This window comes from Sminthopsis crassicaudata, chromosome 1 (genome assembly GCF_048593235.1).
Source record: "Sminthopsis crassicaudata isolate SCR6 chromosome 1, ASM4859323v1, whole genome shotgun sequence".
Classification (NCBI taxonomy): domain Eukaryota; kingdom Metazoa; phylum Chordata; class Mammalia; order Dasyuromorphia; family Dasyuridae; genus Sminthopsis; species Sminthopsis crassicaudata.
In genome coordinates this window covers 414777159-414796559 of record NC_133617.1, presented here as the reverse complement: position 1 = coordinate 414796559, position 19401 = coordinate 414777159, and the positions used below count along the sequence as shown (strand labels likewise).

The following is a 19401-nucleotide window of genomic DNA, read 5'->3' as shown; positions in this document are numbered from 1 at the left end:
TTTCATTCTGGTCTCTAGTAAAGGAGCCACATTAGGCTAGGTTTCTCTCTTTTTTCTTCTCCCCTTCCCATAAGAGATATGCTTACAATGTACATCTATAATTCATACATTCACACATTTGCTCATATATTGTTATATATGGTATGTGGGTGTAGATGCACACACATATATATATATATATGTGTGTGTATATATATATCTTCAGATAAACGGCTAGATATGAATTTTATTTGAAATGCATATCCCTCAAATATGGTATAGAAATAAAATTAAATCTTCCTAAAGCCTGCCTTTGTACCCATTTCAAAGATCTAAGTTTTTCTTGTAAATCAAAATGTATATAACACTTCCCCTCACCCCCTGTCTGTTAGTCTCCCTCCCCACACTCCCTCTAATAGACTCCAAGCCTTTTAATTCCCCAAGGTGGAATTTAATTTGTTTCATGGCACCAAACAGATTTAGCTTTTGAAAGCTCATTGGTTCCTGCTTCCTCTGTGGAACACATAGGTAATATCCTTATAATAATAATTAATAAAAAAATTAATTTAGGATAGAAGCCAATAATAGCTTACAAAAGTCATTTGATTTTAATTAGACCTTATAATGATCTTTTTTGTATACTAGTTTTTTTTTAAAATCAGCCCTCTTTAATCCTTTTATATCTGGAAATAGTCAACTTTGCATAGTTTTATAGCAACCTTTTTTTCTTTTCTTTTTCAAACTGTAGAGAGGTCATCTTAAGCATGATTTTATCTTTTTTCCCTAATATTTGCTGTTCTTCAGTTGTTCTCAACACGATTGACTTGGATGTCTATGACAGTGACTCTTTGGCGTTAATTTCATGATTTCTGCATATTTAAGAAACTGAAATTCTGATAACACATAAAAGTGAAATTGTAGTCTTGTAATATTCTTTGTAAATGATGTTATATGTAATGATTTGCTAAACTGGATGTAGTTTAACAAACCCATGGAATGCTGCTCCTATTTAATGGGATATATTTGGGGCCTAAGATAATGAGATTGTGTTAAATACTAAGAAGGAAAGTTGAGGTTATTGATCAGTATCATCAGAATAACTGTGGCTGTCAAAAATGTTAACATTAATCTTTTTGTGGTGATACAGCACAGTCAGTTAAATAAATATGGGGCCTGGTCTTCCTCCAAAGGGTGAGCTGGGACACACTCATTAGGTCTGCCACAAATTGTCTGGAGTGCACATTTAGAGAAACAGACAATGCACTATTCTCCTGACTAAAGGGAGATGAATTTTTAACTTCAGTAAGTTCTAAGAGTCATCTCCTTTTTCAGGGTTCAATTCAAGAACCACTATTTCAGCAACTTTTCCTGCTTGAAGGCAGAGACTGTTACATGATTTTATATATCCGTTGTCTAGCTCAGTACATGGCACACACTATGCATTTAAATAATGATTGTTGATTGATTTCTTTACTAAATTGCCTTCATCAGTAGAGGGGATACCCATACCAATTAAATTGCAGATTATTAAATATAGCTCACTGAAGGGATAAGAAAATGCCATGGAGTGGTGCAAATATCACGGGGCTTACAGTCAGTCAAAAGCTCTTGATTTGGATCCTGAATTACTCTATACTTATTATCTCTGTATCCTTGGACATGTGCCTCAGTATCCTTCCCTGTAAAACTGAATTGGTTGGATTAGGGGATTTTCAGTTCTAAATTTCTTGACTCAATGTTTTGAGAAGGCTACTTACTTGTAGCTGCCCTAAGTCTAAATGTTGATAAGATGTAAAGAATCGATCAGATAAGCAATGAGTATAAAAGAGTTTACCTACCTCCTAAAGATACAATTATCATACTCAGAGCAACAATATATTTTATTAATCCTGGGCTTGGTTCTTTGAGCAATACTTACAACCTTCAAAATGGTAATTGTACCTGGTAGAAGATTCGCTGACAAGGCCTGAAAAGCCTTGAGACCCCAGCACTAAGGATTTTTATCTCTCTGTGGAGTGGAACTGCTAGGCACTGCTATTAGAATAAAATATTTGTGTGAAACAAAGGAATTTTTGTGCTCAAAGTCTAGATTCAGGGGCTACTTGTCAAGGAAAACCTTTTAATTCTCACAAAGATATAATCCTACAGCTGCACAAGGTCTGTTCCTTCCTATGTAATGCACATAGGCCTAGCCATAGGCATTTAATACAGTTAACAGAAACAGCTTAATAATTCAATGGGGAAGTAATGACATTTGGACAGCTCTCCAACCAGCATATCATATTATTGAGTTGTTTTATAGAACTTTTCTTTCTTTCTTTCTTTCTTTCTTTCTTTCTTTCTTTCTTTCTTTCTTTCTTTCTTTCTTTCTTTCTTTCTTTCTTTCTTTCTTTCTTTCTTTCTTTCTTTTTTTAACTAGCTGATGCTGTGCAAATAAAAGAGAGATGGAAATATTAAATCTGAAATATTTTCTGTGTTTCTTTTGCTCTCTAGATCACAAAATATGTCAAGATCAAGTTCAGCCAAGGCAGAAAAGAGAAAAAGCACAGAGAGCTCTCAGAGCATTTGTCCATCTGGTAGGTGGCCAAGTAACCAGTAAGCCAAATGCTCAAATCTATTTGGCAGGAGGAATAGCAGAAAAAAAGAGTTGTTTATGCCTGAATAATAATTCCAAAGTGAAGAATCAATAGACCAAAGATCCTTAGCCTCTTTTTGTGTCACAGACCCCTTTGTGGATCTCTTCTCAAAATAAGATATTTAAATGTACAAAATAAAACACGCATAGCTACAAAGGAAACCAGTCATATTGGTATGCGGTAAGAATTAAAAAAAAAAAAAAAAAAGCTCATGGATCCCAGATAATTAACCCCTGCAAAAAATTAATTAGGATAGGGCAATTAAGAAGGACAAACTACTAAAGAATTTTTAAAATCTTTTCCAGATAAACATTGTCAGTTTACCTCTTCACAAAGTCTTCTCACCATTCTATCCCCTCCATTAAGTATTTATTATAGAATCCTTACTGATTGTTATTGGTACTGTCAATCTATTAATACTACATTAATAATCCTTTTTCATCTTAACTGCAATGAATATAAAAGAGGACTTAGTTAGCTTATAAAGTTATTGTTATTCTCAGGACAAAAACATATTCTAATAATCCTAGTTATTATATTATTATGTATTATGTATAATATATTATATATTACATTATATATTTAGCCTATAAATATATAATTGTTATACTCAGACCATAGATAAATTCTAAAAATCCAAAGGATACATCCTACTAAACTAAACAGAGAAACTTATATTAATAAGGATTGGACATTCTAACTTTTTATTAAAGGTAGATAGATTGTAGAAGATGACACATGCATTTTTGTGAAACCTCACCTGAGATTGTCTTCTGTAATTTCAGCATCTGGGATAACTCACTATTTGACAAAAAATTATTTGAAAAACTGGAAAACAGTATGGCAGAAACTAGACAGTGGTCAACATCTAACACCATATACCAAGATAAGGTTGAAATGGATTCATGATTTACATATAAAGAATGATACTATAAGCAAATTAGGAGAATAAGGGGCAGTCTATCTCTCAGATCTGTGGAGAGGAAGGGATTTATAGCAAAATGGATAATTTTTATTACGTTAAATTAAAATTTTTTGTAAAACAAAACCAATGTACCCCAAAATCAGAAGGGTAAATTTTCTTTTCTATGTGTGTGCGTTCTCTAGGATATACACAGGGCAGGTAAATGGCATAATAGAGAGAGAGCTGGCCTTGAAGTTGAGGACCTAAGTTAAAATCTGACCATAAAAATTTCCTAGCTGTGTGACCCTGGGCAAATTACTTAACCTTGTTTGCCTTCATTCTTCATCTGTAAAATGAGCTGGAGAAGAAAATGACAAACCACTACAGCATCAATGAATGGAATGTCCACAATAAGTAAACTGAAATTTAGCTCACTGACAAGAAAAAAATTAGACTAGTAGAAGGGAAATAGCATTGAAGTTTGCAGTCAGAAAACTACAGATGATCCTATGATCAAAGGATACTTTGGTGTTCAGTCATTTCAGTTGTATCCAACTCTTTGAGCATTTGGCAGAGATGCTGGTGTAGTTTGGTGTAGTAGATAAAGAAAAATCTTAAAACCAGGAAAGTCATCGTGACTCAAACAGTCCTGACTATGTCAGTTCTAGAGCTCTTAGCTGTATAATAAATGATAGAGAAGGTACCTTCCCAAGAGGCTAGTCCCTCTCTATATCCTATTATGTATCATATACCATATTAGATATAAGGAATACCAGGAAAAGAATAAAAACTGCTTATGTCCTCTAATTAGAAGAGAGAATATGAAGACTTGGAAATGAAAAGGAATTATGCTATTATTACCCTTTTTACAAATCAGGAAGCTGAAGCTGAGTTTAAGTGACTTCCCTAATATCACACAAGCTAGCAAATGTCTGGGACTAGATTTGAACTCAAGTCTTCTAGATTTCAAGTCCTTTCATTATCTACTACATAGGATAATAATATCCAGCCTTATTAAGTCATAAGCTTCTAGATGTGAGAGCCACTTGAAATGCTTTCTTTGATTTCTCAGAAGACAGCAGTTATCTTTGTTGATATATGGTCCTTTCTATAATGAATTTTTGATAGATTAGTAGGCATTTATATTATTGTTGGTAAAGAACTCAGTGAATCCTCAAGCAACTGATGTCTGCAGGTAGCTTTTTTATTTTTTAAAATGTATTTACTTAAAACAAATGCAAAATAAGAAAAAAAATTGAAAAAGAAAAAAAGAAAAAAAGAAAAAAAACATTGTCATGTGCCTGACAGACATCAGGGATGATTCAAAAATTTACAATAAATTTCCATTTCAAAGAAGCATATAAAATAATAGAAAACATTGTCTTCATACCTATCCATTTTTTCTTTGCTTCCTTGTAGGTTTTCTTTTGTTTTCTGCTATACAATTTTTGCTTTATTCTTTTTCCCCCTTTCCTCCACTCACTTCCCCAAAACAGTCTATAGTTAAGCACAGATCTATTTATGTATATATATATATATATTTATGTATATATATATACATATGTATTTATGTATATATATACACATATGTATTTATGTATATATATATACACCTACATACAAACACATATATACTTATAAAATATGTATATATACACATACTAATATATCAATACATATACATTCATCTATAACATTAATACCACTGATAGGTAATATAGATTTCTTTTGGTTGAATCTTTGAGTTTGACTTTGAAATCAATGATTATTACCCCTAATTTAAAAAAATTAATTCTACTTCTGATCATTGTTATTATGTTTGTGTATATCTCTTGCTTCCTATTCCTACTATTCTTATTTTGTTTCCACCCATTAACTTAACCTACTGCCAAGTTCCTACTCCATGGATCCTTTCTTTATCTTTTCCCTCCATCTTTTCCCTTCTTCTTTATCCCATTCCCATTAAAGAAAAAACTTATCTCACTCCATTTAATCTAAATACCTTTCTGAATCCCACTATATCCTAGATCATCCTTTTTCTTTTCTCTTTAGCTCTTTCCCATTAATCTATACAATTTATCCCACTTCTACTAATCTACACAACCTTCTATACCCCACCTTATTCTCTTCTTTGTCTCCTTATTTTTAATAGATCTTGGAGAGCGCTATACCCTTCTTGGTATTATACATGCATTGCTCCCTCTTTAATATATTCTTGTTATGGGTAGGTTTTCAGAACTATTAGCCTTGCTCCCCCATCTAATTCCTTTGTGTTGGTTCTTGCTCTCATTCTTCATTAATATAGCACAATTATTGTTTTGACCTTGTCCTAGATGGTTTTAGTTTTTAGAGTCACATTATACTCATTTCTTCCCCAATCTTTCTTTTGGACTATGCAATTAATTTCAATTTCTATTTTACCCTCTGATTCTACAATATCAAGATGGTTTTCCTTGATGATTTTTTGAAAATGATATCTGGTCTTCATTTTTGATAATGACTTTCAGGGAGACCAGTAATTTTAAAATTATCTCTCCTGAATCTATTTTCTAGGTCAGTTGTTTTTCCAATGAGATGTTTCACATTTTCCCCCATTTTTTCATTTTTTGTTTTGCTTTATTGTAGCTTGATTTGTCATAATCACTAGCTTTCATTTGCTATATTCTAATTTTTAGAGAACTATTTTCCTCAGTGAGCTTTTGTACCTCCTTTCCCAATTGACCAATTTTGCTTTTTAAGGCATTCTTCTCCTCATTAGCTTTTTATATTCTTTTTCTAATTTTTTCTCTGTCTCTCTTACTTGATTTTCAAGTAATTCTTTTGAAGAAAAGCTCTTCTTTTGAGCTCTTCTATGGTCTAAATCTAATTTTTATTTTTCTTGGAGATGCTTTGACTTTGTTATCTTTTGAATGTTTGTTTTGATCTTCCTTGTCACCATAGTAACTTTTTATGGTCAGAAATTTTTTTCATTTTCCTAGCTTATTACTCAGTTTATAATTCTTTGTTAAAGGAGGATTCTGGGTGGAGTTCTTGTATATGTATGTATATGTTCCAAGTTTCAGGGATTTTGTGCTGCTCTTTTTAAAAATCCTTTTAGGAACTTGCCACAAGCCCCCTTTTTTTTTTTGCCCTGGACCTATTAGGAGTGTCTCTGCCCCACTGTAGCTGTCATTCCTAGTATGCTAGAGCTAAAGAGTCCTGCTTTGCTTTCACCGTGGGGCTGAGGCAGCAATGGTATGGATTGTGCTAGGATTGTGTGCTGGACTCCCACCCTATTGCCACAGACCTTTTCTGCTGAACTTCCAAGTCCTCTTTGGTGTTGGACTGAGAGGTCTGGAAACCGCCAGTACTTATGGTGATTCAGAAGTACCTAGTCCCAGTCTTACTTTGCTGGCAAGAATCAGGGCTAGGCCCAGGACTGTGCTGCCAAAGCCTGTACCAAGACTGAACTCTGGACTCCCAACTATCACAAACCTTTTCTACTGATTTTCTAAGTTGCCTTTGGTTGGAAAATATTATATTCTGTCTTTTTGGGTGTTCTTATGGTCTAAAATTTGTTTGGAATCATTATTTAAAGGAATCTGGAGGAGTTTGGGAGAAAGGTTGGGCGAATTCCTGCCTTTTCTCCATGCTAAATTAAGGTTTTTTTTTAACTCCAAACCTGATATACTTTCATCAGATCAACAAACCAAACCAAACCAAATAAAAACACATGAATATTATTAAATGTGGTAATAAATTCCAGCACTTTTAAGTGGAAAAAATCCTACCTTAGAGATACAAACACAATATCACAATTGTCTTTTTGTCTTATTTTTATGTCACCCCCCCAACTCAACAAAATCTTTTTGCTTTAGAAATAGGAGGAATGTTGTGACACCTCATTTTAAAATTTAGCTCCTATTTCAAAAGGAAACAGCTCTGCCCTGTGTAGTTTTACAAAATCATCAAAGACCATTTTTTAAAATCATGTTTCATTTTTGAAATGATAGGTATAAATTAACCTTACAAAGGCTAATAGAATGTTTTCTATGCTCTCTAACCTCTATTTCATATTTACCATTCCTGGTGTCTAATGTATCCCTTCATTGAAAATCAGAAAACTTGTTATACTTCCCTTTATAAATGACTGTGTTAATTATTAAATAATGATCATTATCATCATCAAAATATTCATTCATTATTGCATGGCATGTATCAGGCACTGTTGGCCAAAGTAAGCTCAGAAAGTGTAGTCACTGCATTCCATGATGAATCCTAAAACAAATAATAATTCAGACAAACATCAAGTAACATATATACACGCCCATATTTCGACAAACATTGAACCACTGAATCAATTACTTACGGACATTAGCACAAAGGTTATGATGATTATGATGATGATGATGATGATGATGATATTGTGGAGATGGAGGAGTTGCTTTTGGCTCATGATATGGGGAGACAGACACATCTGTCCATATGAGTTGGGGTTTAGTGAATGATTAACAAAGAAGATTAATAAGATATCCTTTATGAATGAGTGGTCTAAAGACCATAAGTTCCAGCGATCAAAGAGAACCTAATCGATCAAAAATCAAATCCAGAAATCCATGAAGTAACAGTTCCAGGAGACTAGGCAGCAAGATCTGCTGAATTCAGAAACGAGAAGTATACCCAGAACCGAGGCAGGAAAACAATAGGGGAAGGGGTAGGGTTCATTGAGTCAGAGTAGGAGATTTCACTAATATCAGCTCCTTTCCTCATTTTATGGATATATTAATCACATTGCATGTCACCTCTATTCCCTTGTTGGGGGAGACCAGTGAATGTGAATATCTGAGCTGGATATTCAGGTCAACGAAATTGCAAATTAACCACTAAACTGATAAGTATGAGAGCCTTACTTGTTGAAAATATTTTTAAAATGTATTTTAAAATCACACCTTTTCTATTTAATATTGCCCAGATTTCCTTTTCTCTATCCCTTCCCAGAGAGTTTTGCCAACATCTTTAAAAAATACTGCTTGTAACTTTAAAAAGAGGATATTAAAAAATTTAGTTCTAAATTAAGTCCAGCTAAAGCAGTCTTGGGTGAGTAGTGCTTTTATCTACTTTTCCCAACATTTGCCAAAATTTCATCTCTCTGTTAGTGAACAGGGGAGTTCTTCTCTGACATCAGGTTTGAGCACTGCCTTAGACAAAATGCAGTGTAGTCGAGCTTTTAGAGAAATCAATGCCCAGAAAGACAGCAGTTCATGTCTACTGTTTATCCTGGTTGTTAGTAGGGTAACAGAAGTAGATCTTTTTTTCCTACTCTCAGCTTTTTGGTATGGTCATTTTAAATTCAACTATGTTTACTGAATGGCTATCAGCTGTACCGCAGGGGAGATAGATACATATATGTGATATGGCCCCTGTCTGTATAGGAGCTTGTAGCATGATTGGGATAGCAAGTCAAACTCACTTGTAACATTAGAAAATGACATGAGTATTAAGTAATAAGGTGCTCTATTATTTAGAATCCTGTTCTAAACTATATCTTTGGAAAGTTGTTCCTCCTTGCTTCTAGTGTGTAATCCTTGGTCAGTTTGAATAAAGAATAAATTCAAATTATAGAATAGTAAAAAAAAAAGGCAATATAACTTACCTTTTACTGTTTTCTAATTACTACTTATAAACACTGTTATAAATGAATATCACTAAATAAAAGAGGGTAAATTGATGGACAAAAATGCAATTTATAGATGTGTTTGACTTCTCTTATAAAACTCTACACTTTGTATGCACTGTGAACTCCAATCCCTTAAACCCTCATTTCTCTCCCAGGCCATATCCCCTGACTAAGTCACCTTTTTTCCCATTTCTCTATTTTGATCTTTTGTGAAACAATTCATCTCTATGCTATCTTCCTCTCTTGAATCCTTAGCCCCCTTAAAATATCCATGATTATGTCCTGCCAAGCTTCAGCCATGGATCACTCCCACCATTTGCTGCCTTCTATCCTATGCGTGTGCTCTGCTGCACAATCTCACCGAGGCCCTCATTCTTTGGCAATTATACTATACCTCCCTTATAAATTCATGATCACATTCTCTATAGCAGCTTCTCCAAAACTTTTCATTTCCTCTCCTTCCCTCTCAGCTGAGAACTTTTCCTCATATTTTATAGAAAAATAAATGAGACCATTCACCATGTGTTGCTTTTTCTGCCCTCTTCTTCATCTTTTATCATTCTAATGCCTTCCATCACTCTTTCCTCCTTTACCCTTGTCTCACATGATAAAATAGCCTTGCTTCTTACCAAGGCTAAACCCTCTACTCGCTCAAGTGATCCAATAGATTACCCCTTCTGTCATCCCCCTTCTATCACTTATTTTCAATTTCTCCCTCTCTGCTGGCTTATTCCCTACTGCCTTCAAACATGCCCTTGTCTCTCTCATCTTGAAAAATTCCCTTATTTGAGCCTTCCATCCTCACTATCATCCTTTATTTTTTCTGCTTTCTACAGTCAAACTCCTTTAAAAAGCCATATATAAAAGGTTCCTACTTTTTCTCTCCTCTCACTCTCTTTTTAACCTGCAATTAAGCTTTCACCTTTATCTGAGAGTACTGAAACTCTCCCTTCAAAGTAACTAATGATATTTTGGCTTCTCAGTATCCTTGACACTGTTGATCATTTTTTTCTCTCCTTGATACATTTTATCTCTAGTGTTTTCCAACACCATTCACTCCTGTTTTCCTCTTCTCTATCTGGCCACTCCTCTGTCTTCTTGGTTATATCCTCTTCCAGATCACACCATTTAATCACAGGTGTCCCTCAGGACTTTGTTCTGGGCCCTCTTCTCTTTTTTACTCTATATTATGTTATTTGATAATCTTATTAGCTCCTATGAATTTGTCATCTATACCTATGATCCTTAAATCTACCTATCCTGCTCCAGACTCTCTGCTGTTTTCCAATCTCACATATCCAGCCACCTTTTAGACATCTCTGATTTAGTGTCCAATAGTCCTCTTACATTCAACATGTCCAGAGCAGAACTTTTTATCTTTTCCCAAAACTATCCCACCCCCACTTTTCCTATGACTATCAAGGACACCACAATCTTTCCAGTCCCTCAGGCTCACAATCTAGGAATCATCCTTGACTCTTCACTCTCTCTTCCTCTCTTCCCCCCCTCAATGTCCAATCCTTTGCCAAGGCCTGTGGATTTCAATTTTCCAACATTTTGAATATATTCCCTTCTGTTCTCTATAATATTACCACAGACCCTCATCACTTCATACTACATTATTGCAATAGCCTGCAGGTAGTCTCTGTCTACCTCAAGACTCTCTCTACTCTGGTCCATCCTTCATTCAGCCAGATATACTAATGAGTCAATAGAGATTTATTAAGTACGTATTCTGTCAGGTTGAAGATACAAAGACAAGTCAAAACATAGTCCCTGATCTTAAGGTGTATGCATACCAACTGGGAGACAATATGTACATGATTAAGTACATGCATGATATCAATAAACATACACACATATGTCCACATGGTTTAAATAAAGGTAATTTCTAAGTCACTATTGGGGGGGAACTACTGGGAAAGACTCGTTGCAGAAGTAAGTAGAATCTTTATTGAAAATAGCTAATAATTTTAAAACTATAATTTTCTCTGTCTGATAGATTATAGAATTAATGAGGAAATAAATATATATCCTGCCCAAACATCAATGAGTCCTCTGTTTACTAAAGATCAGCAGGAGCCAATTCAATATCAAAACTCAACAGGACCTTGTGACAAATTTTGCACAGGTAAATGGAGGATTAAGGGGGTGGTGGTAATGATGCTTCATGTATGTCATTCCATTTTCTACTTTTTTTATAATCTATATTATTGTTTTCATGAGACATTCAGCCTTCTTTCTGATATGTTAGCTTCTGTGTTCTCAGGCAACTTTGTAAAAAGTAAAAGCTGGTCCACTTAGCATCCTGTTATCTAGATAGCCTGAGTAACCAGCAATTGGATACTTTTTCAGTAAAATAATAATTGGTTTTTAATGACAACCTTATAGAATAATTAAGAGGTTATTGTATAGTCTTTTAGTTTCAGGCACTATCTATTGTTCCTCTGACTTTGACCTAAAAGGTTTTTTACAAAAAAATATTAAGGGAAAATGACTTTATAGTAGCCTTGAAAATAGTTGTTGTTTTTTAAAATAACAACAGTAGCTCACATTTTTATAGCACTTTATGTTTTACAAAGCACTTTCCTCATAAAAATCTTAGGAGGCAGTGAGTAGTATAAATTTTATTATCATCATTTTACAGATGAGGAAACAACTGCCAAAGGGATAAAATAGCTCTCCCTTTACCACCACAACTAGTGAGTGTGACTAACACAAACACAGGTGCTCTTTACCATACCATGCTGTGAAACATAGACTAATTTATATTAGAAATGCTATGTAAACTCACAGGTGGCATTTGTTTGTATTTTAGTACTCAACTTATTAACTAGTTTTGTTATTTCACATCAGTGCTTTTCAGTTTTATCATCTGTAAATCAACCAATGAATAAACATTTTAATGAACCTACTATGTGCAAGTTTCTGTGCTAAGTACTGCAGATAAAAAAAAAGAAGCAAAAGATGATTTCTGCTTTCAAGGAGTTTACAATATAACAAGGGAGACAATAGGAAAATGGATATATACAAAACAAGTAAATAACAGAAAGAAGGCACTGGAATTAAGAAGGGTTGGAAAAGGCTTCCATAGAAGATGGGATTTTCGTTGAAACTTAATGGAAGATGGGGAAATCAATAGGAGATGAAGAGAGTGTTGCAGCTATGGGGGAGAGTCAGGGAAAATGCCCAGAGACAAGAGATAGCTATAGGCCAGTGTCAATGGTTAGAAGAGTGTATTTTTGATAGTAAGGTATAAGAAGACCACAAAGGTATAAGGAAGTTTTAAATGACAATCAGAGGATTGTGTATTTGATCCAAGAAGTAACAGGGAATCCTGGAGTTTGCTGAGGGGAGGAATGATATTATTAGACCTGAACTTTGGGAAAATTACTTTGGTGGCTGAATGAAGGATGGACCAGAGTGAGGAAAGTCTTGAAGCAGGCAGAACCACCAGCAAGCTATTGTAATAATGTAGTGTGAGGTGATGAGGGTCTGTGGTTGTAGATTGTAGAGGAGAGAAGAAAATATATTCAAAAGATGTTGGAAAAGTAAAATCAGCAGATCTTGGAAAAAGATTGGATATGGGAGTAGAAGAACATGAGAGATAGTAAGGAGTTGAGGATGATTCCTTGGTTGTGAGTCTGAGGCATTGAAAGGATTTTGGTCCTTTTAACTATCATAGGAAACATGGAAATGGAGTAGAATGATTTTGGGGAAAGATAAAAAGTTCAGTTCTAGCCATGTTGAGTTTAGGAGGTCTACAGCACATTGAAAGGTCTAAAAGGCAGTTGGGTATGTAAGATTGGAGATCAGCAGAGAGTTTGGAGCAGGATAGGTAGATTTGAGAATCAGCACAGAGATGACAATTAAATCCTTTGGAGTTGATGAGATGGTTAAGTGAAGTTCTATGTAGGGGAAAAAGGGTCTGGGATAGAACCTTTAGAGACACTATGGGTGAAGTGTATGATATGGATGAGGGATCTAAATAAAGGGGTTGGACTAGATGCTCCTTAAGGTCTCTTGACATTTGATTGCCAGGAACATGTGATTCTTGCACCTCCCCATATTTAAAAAGGGCTCTGAAGATGTCCTTAATATTGAAGCTCTCCCTCACTTTGTGACATATACCATCATTGCATAAACTGTAAAGTGTTTTTTTGTACGCAAAAACCTCAAGATTGCACAATGGATCAACTCACTGAAAGTCCTCAGGGACTCCTCTTCCTCCTCCTCCTTTTCCTTTTTCTTCTACTTGCATATACAGTGGTGTGACACCTCAAACCATTTTCTCTTCTCTTCCTTTCCTTGTGTGGTTTTATTACTCAATCTGCATTCATCTTGATAGTTAAGGTTTCTACAGGAGAGGGCCATGATTCTATAACTTATTTTTAGGGTAATCCTTATGGGGGTAAATGCATTCTTTGTGTTTTGCATGCTACTACTGGTCTCTAAACTAAAGTGTTTCTCATTTCACAATTAGCCAGATAAACTACATATATTCAATCAGAAATATGTATTAAACTGAAGATAAACAAGAATAATTATAACAATTTACCTATAAACCAGGGACACACTCTCCCTATGCACACAGTGTCTTCAGAGGAGAGAGTGGGAAAAACTTATGAGACCATAATAGGAGGCACATGCTTAGGAATCATTCCTGTCTCGGGCAACTCACAACTCTGGAGTATAAGTCTTCTTCTGGATCCATGTGTGTAAGAGTTCACTGAGGGCTGGGACCACCTCTTTTCTCCTGCTGGGAAGGGCTGCTTCCCACCTGAACTCTTTGAAGCTGCTGAGGAAGCATTATGCTCTTTTATTAAAAGAGAAGCCCCAAGTCTGGGATCTGCAAAGCTTTCCCAAGTCAGTCCCTTTGGCTGGGCTTTGAAGATTTTCTGTCTCTCAGTTTGAGTTCTTAATGTCTCTTTCCAGACCTACAGAGTCTCTGTCTCTGTCTCTCTCTGTCTCTCTGTCTCTCTGTCTCTCTCTCTCTCCCCCTCCTCCCTCCCTCCCCCCCCCCCCCCCCCCCTCTCTCTCTCTCTCTCTCTCTCTCTCTCTCTCTCTCTCTCTCTCTCTCTCTCTCTCTCTCTCTCTCTCTCTCTCTCTCTCTTTCTCTCTCTCTTTCTCCCTCTCTCTCTCTCTGTCTCCTTAGGCACTTAGACACATACATATACATACATATATAAACACTATATATATTTATAACAATATATCAGTCCCTTTCTTTATTATATCCTCTCTGATTATACAAACACATATCCATATATATGTATGTATATACATACATATGTATGTTCTTTATCTGTTTTATCTATCTGCTCTGGTAAAGTTGGAAGGTTAATCTTGGTTTGAAGTAATATCTCTTATGTGAAATAATTTACCTTAATCTCATGAAGAAAAATTTCAAACCATATTTCTGCCAGCCAGGCAACTATAAGGCAATATGCTTTTGTTCTAATACCATGAAACAGTCTAGATATCACCTTTCATTCTTAAAGTCTCTTATCAGTTATATGAAAATTAAATGATGGGAAATAGAACACATCTGCCATATGAGTACTTTTTCCTCCTTTCTGTTGGCTATTTTTTAGTGCTTTTCTAACAACTGTCCTTGACTCTACCCCTTTCTCGTAGAAAAACTGTCTACATCTTAAAAATATACACATTTTAAAAAATACTACCATCCCCCATTTTGTATCTGAGAGAATTGAGATTAAGAGAGGACTCTGGGTTCTTTTGACATTTTACTGTCTGAGAACACCTCAGGGTAGGAGAGATTGTAATTTAATCTTCAATGCTTTGTTCTATAGCTGCTGTTTGATAGTTCCACAACTCAACTGCCTTGACTTCCTTACTTTTATAAAATCTTATGAATCTAACATTCTAAAATTCTATATTTAATGGCCATCATTAGTCCTGCTCACTTTTGTTAATATTTGTCCCACTTCCTCATATACTTTTTTTCTCATTCAGTAGATATAACATGAAAAGGTAAGCACAAACACAATCCCATTCCATGTTCCCCTACCTTGAAGGACCTAATCTCATTTATGGTAATCAGAGTTCATTTTCACACATGAGAGGCTTTCCATCTCTTTTCAGTAGATGCTCTCAGTTAATATAAAAAACAAACAAAAAAATGGAATAGATCTGAGGAGAGCATTCTACTAATTTCGTATACCTCATTTCTTACTATTCATTAGAACATCATGGTTCCCGTGGTATGACCTTAATAAAATAGTTACTGATCACAAGTTTAAAATGGATCAGCTCACCTACTTCTTCCCAAATGAGTTTTGCATTGTAAAATCCCCATTTTTCTAGGGAGTTTTGGAGAGGGAAAGGTATCCATTGAGGACATTTGTCTTCTGTTTATTTTTTTTCTATCCACATCTCTAATAGACACACAAATGAATGTCTTGTGACACATTTATATGCCCTATTCTGAAGTTTCCATGTTAATATTCTATTACCTTTTCCTAGGGTCTACACCAAAATATCTTTGCAAGAATGTCTACATAGATTTGGAGAGACAAATGGCAAATAAGGTAATTGTCATGCACAGCCATGAAATAGCCAATGAAATGCTCTTGCTGTTATTTCTTTGATTCCTGTCCCAGCCCCCCTCTCACCCCACCACACACACACACACACACACACACACACACACACACACACACACACACACACACACACAAAGCAAAAATAATGAGAAGCAAACCTTGTTTAGACAAGAATAAGTCACTAAACAATTTGCATGGGAATGGAGACTGGAAAAGATGAATAGATTTAATTTATAGCCATTCTCTGTTCTGAATTCTTGCTTTAAAAAATTATCTTTTTTCTTCAAATTATTTCTCCTAATGGAATCATAAAATTGCAGACATAATATATTCCCGATTCCTTGGTAAATATGCCTTATGATTGTATATAATATGTATTATATGACATCTATCATTAAATAATTTTATATGTGTGGTCTCTCCCAATCACAGTGAGAACTCCTCAGTAGTAGCAGGGGATGACTGTTTTTTCTTGAGAGTATATCCCTAGTTTTTAAGCAGAGTGCTTGGTACACAGCAAGTGCTTAATTATGATTTTCATATTATATGTACAATTGAATCAAGTGATCAGAACTATCACTAGGAATTTTTGTACTAGGGACAAGTATCAGAAATTGTATCTGGGATTAGTGGAAAGAAGTGGACACAAATTTGAGGGAGGGGAAAGAGAAAACAGAGACCCCAGGGCACCAGCTTGAGGTTTTGCTATTGGATGGGCCAGGCAGGGTAGAAGTTGAATTCGTTCACCCTGCTATTTGATAGCTTCTAATTTTAATCAATTAGCCTTGCAATTAAACACTAAGCTCTATTGTTTTTTGTGTATTGGAGAGCTTATACCTGTTCCCAGTGTCCTCTAAATTCTGTATCCTGGGTGTGAATCTCCCAAATTTTGCTTAAATTCTTGGTAGACAATTTCTTTTCCCATATGTTTTCTTTTCCGTAGGAGTTCTAAGAGACTGTAAAAAGATGATTTATGTGATGAAAATATAATTGAGTAAAATGAAAAGCCAAAAGCATCCATTCATTCAACAAATAGTTCTTGAGGGATTACTCTGCTCAGGGTCCTAGAGCAGATGCAAAGATGATGAATTAAATGGGAGGCCTTTGTCTACAGGGGACTTATAGAAGAGAGGACTATAAAATAAGAAACAGGACAAATAGTACAAAAAATTTAAAGTATGGAAACTTCAAACATCTAATGATTAATAAGACCAGATTTATCAAAGGCATAATAGACAGAAGCACTTTCTTGTTGATTATATTTGATGCTTAGGTTTAAGGAACAATATTTTTATAGCTACAGATATTCCTTTTAATTCTGTATTTAACTATTTAATACATGTTGAGTTCCTTCCACTTGCTCAGTGTTCTATATAGACTGGTACATTAACAAATGGAACTTACCTGTAAAGAATTTTTTTTACTTGAATATAGCATTTCCAGTAATTCACATATACTATAAGGACATTTCAGGTAGAAAGCCAACAGAAATATAAAAATTACGAGTTATTGAATTTCAGAGCTGAAAAAGAATTTAGAGATTATCTAGCTCAATCTGTTTCTGTAGATGGGGAAGTTAAGGTTTAGAGAGGATAGTGGTTAGAGTGCCACACTTGTCGTCAGGAAGACTATTCTTCCTGCATTCAAATCAGACACTAGCTATGTGATCCTGGATAAGTCACTTAACCCTGTTTGTCTCAATTTCCTCATTTATAAAATGAACTGGAGAAAGAAATGGCAAAGCACTCCAGTAGGCAAGGAAACCCCTAATGGGATTGTAAAGAGTCAAATGTGACTGGAAAGACTGAACAAGAACAAAGAGAAGATAAGGAGTCACACATATAAACTCTGTGTGTGTGTGTGTGTGTGTGTGTGTGTGTGTGTGTGTGTGTGTGTATATATGTGTGTGTGTATATATACATATATACACACATATATACACATATATATTTATAAATATATATATTTATATAAAATTTCCCTTTTATCTGTTTTAACTTCAAAAATTGTTTTCATACTTGTTGCTTGATAATGAATCAAGTACTAGGTTTGCAGTCAGTAAGATCTATATTTGCATCTTGCCTCTGATACTAACTGGGTAACCATGGATAAATCATTTAACATTATTTAGCCTCAATTTTGCCTGTAAAATGAAAGTTACACTAACTATGCTATTTCTTTCAAGGGCTTTGGGGCTTAGAAGAAAAAGTATTTTCAAATGCTTCACCAATGTTCCCGTTCTAGCTGCATGTCAGTTATTATTATCATTAGATTGTAAGCTCTTTGAGGGTCTTTTGCTCCTTTTTTGTATCCCTAGTACTTAGCACAGTGTGTGGCATATGTATATAGATTAGATTGGTTGATTGGTTGATTATTATTAATTAGTTGAAAAGTAATTTTAAAATTGTTAAGGACCACACTTAAGTGTGGAACCCAGAAAGCTTGTAAAAAGGTTAAAGGGAACTGTACCATCAGGAGCCCCTCAGGTCTCTAAAGCCTCCTGCCACAGTTGTGAATTCTAGTTCCCACAGCTGTGAATCATAACACACTAGAGAGAATAAAGGAATTTTTTGTTATTACAATCTTTATCTTACTCTTTGAAGTAGAGCTAAAAAGACTGACATAACCCAAAAGGTCAGAAACATCTGTCTGAAGGTCATAAAACAAATTTACTGATGCATATATTGTAAAAAAAACTATATGCTTTTCTTCCATTATTTATTATTTATTTATCTTTTCATTTATTTTTGCTGAGGCAATTGGGGTTAAGTGACTTGCCCAGGGTCACACAGCTGAGAAGTGTCTGAGGCCAGATTTGAACTCAGGTCCTCCTGAATTCAGGGCTGCACTACCTAGCTGCCCCTATATGCTTTTCTTCAAACAATAATATGCTATGCTTAGAAAATATATATTCTGCATAAAGAGGAAATAAATCAGAGTGAAGAGGTCAAGAGATTTCACCGCAACTGCCTCTCAGTCTCCTTGTATCATTATCATCCTCTCACATACATGATCTATTCTGCTGGTCAGAATTACATCCCCAACAGTTACTAGCAGGTGGCTCCCATGACATAAAATAATAAAAGTTTTTAAATAATTGTTCACAGCCAACTCCTTAAAATAGTTAGCATTTAAACTGAAATTCATAACTGATATATTTTGAATATTATTAATTATTAATATTATTAATCTCCATCCTGTTGATATTTAAACAATAGAAAAGTTTGAACATTTAAATTTCAGGTAACTTCCTCAAGTTAAAAAGTCCTATCTTTGAATGACTTATGTTTCATAAAGAGTTCAAAAAGAGTGTAAATGACTTTCAACCCACACCTTCACACCAGTTATTCCCAGGATAGACTTAAACAACTTCTTTTATAAGGTTTTAAATCTTGGGCAACTTTGTAGCCATCATAGATGAGATCTATTGATTGATGAAGTACTTGTTCTGAATCAATTCAAGTACCACAAACAGGTGAGTAGGCTCAAGAGGAAAAAAGGAGAAAGAATAGTTCTTATTGGACATATGAAGACTCCTTTGAGCTTCTTTTCTTGCAGATGTCTAAAGATCTGTTCCTTTCTCTATTAAGATTAGGTAGTTAAGTGTATCACCTAACTGAAATCTTCATTTTAAAGACATGGAACTTTTCCTTGAACCCA

The 19401-nt window shown here is 34.8% G+C and overlaps 1 protein-coding gene across 3 annotated transcripts in view; it reads left to right on the top strand.

Moving 5' to 3' along the window:
- The window catches only part of LOC141550009 (uncharacterized), a 188947-nt gene that overhangs the window by 19275 nt on the left and 150271 nt on the right, over positions 1 to 19401 (top strand). For 2 of the 3 annotated variants that reach the window (XM_074280135.1, XM_074280137.1), the window contains exons 4-6: positions 2473 to 2555; positions 11178 to 11306; positions 15662 to 15726. In XM_074280135.1, the coding sequence (XP_074136236.1) occupies positions 2473 to 2555; positions 11178 to 11306; positions 15662 to 15726 (277 nt within the window). The remainder of the gene's footprint in view (positions 1 to 2472; positions 2556 to 11177; positions 11307 to 15661; positions 15727 to 19401) is intronic. The other variant, XM_074280136.1, reaches the window with a different exon arrangement.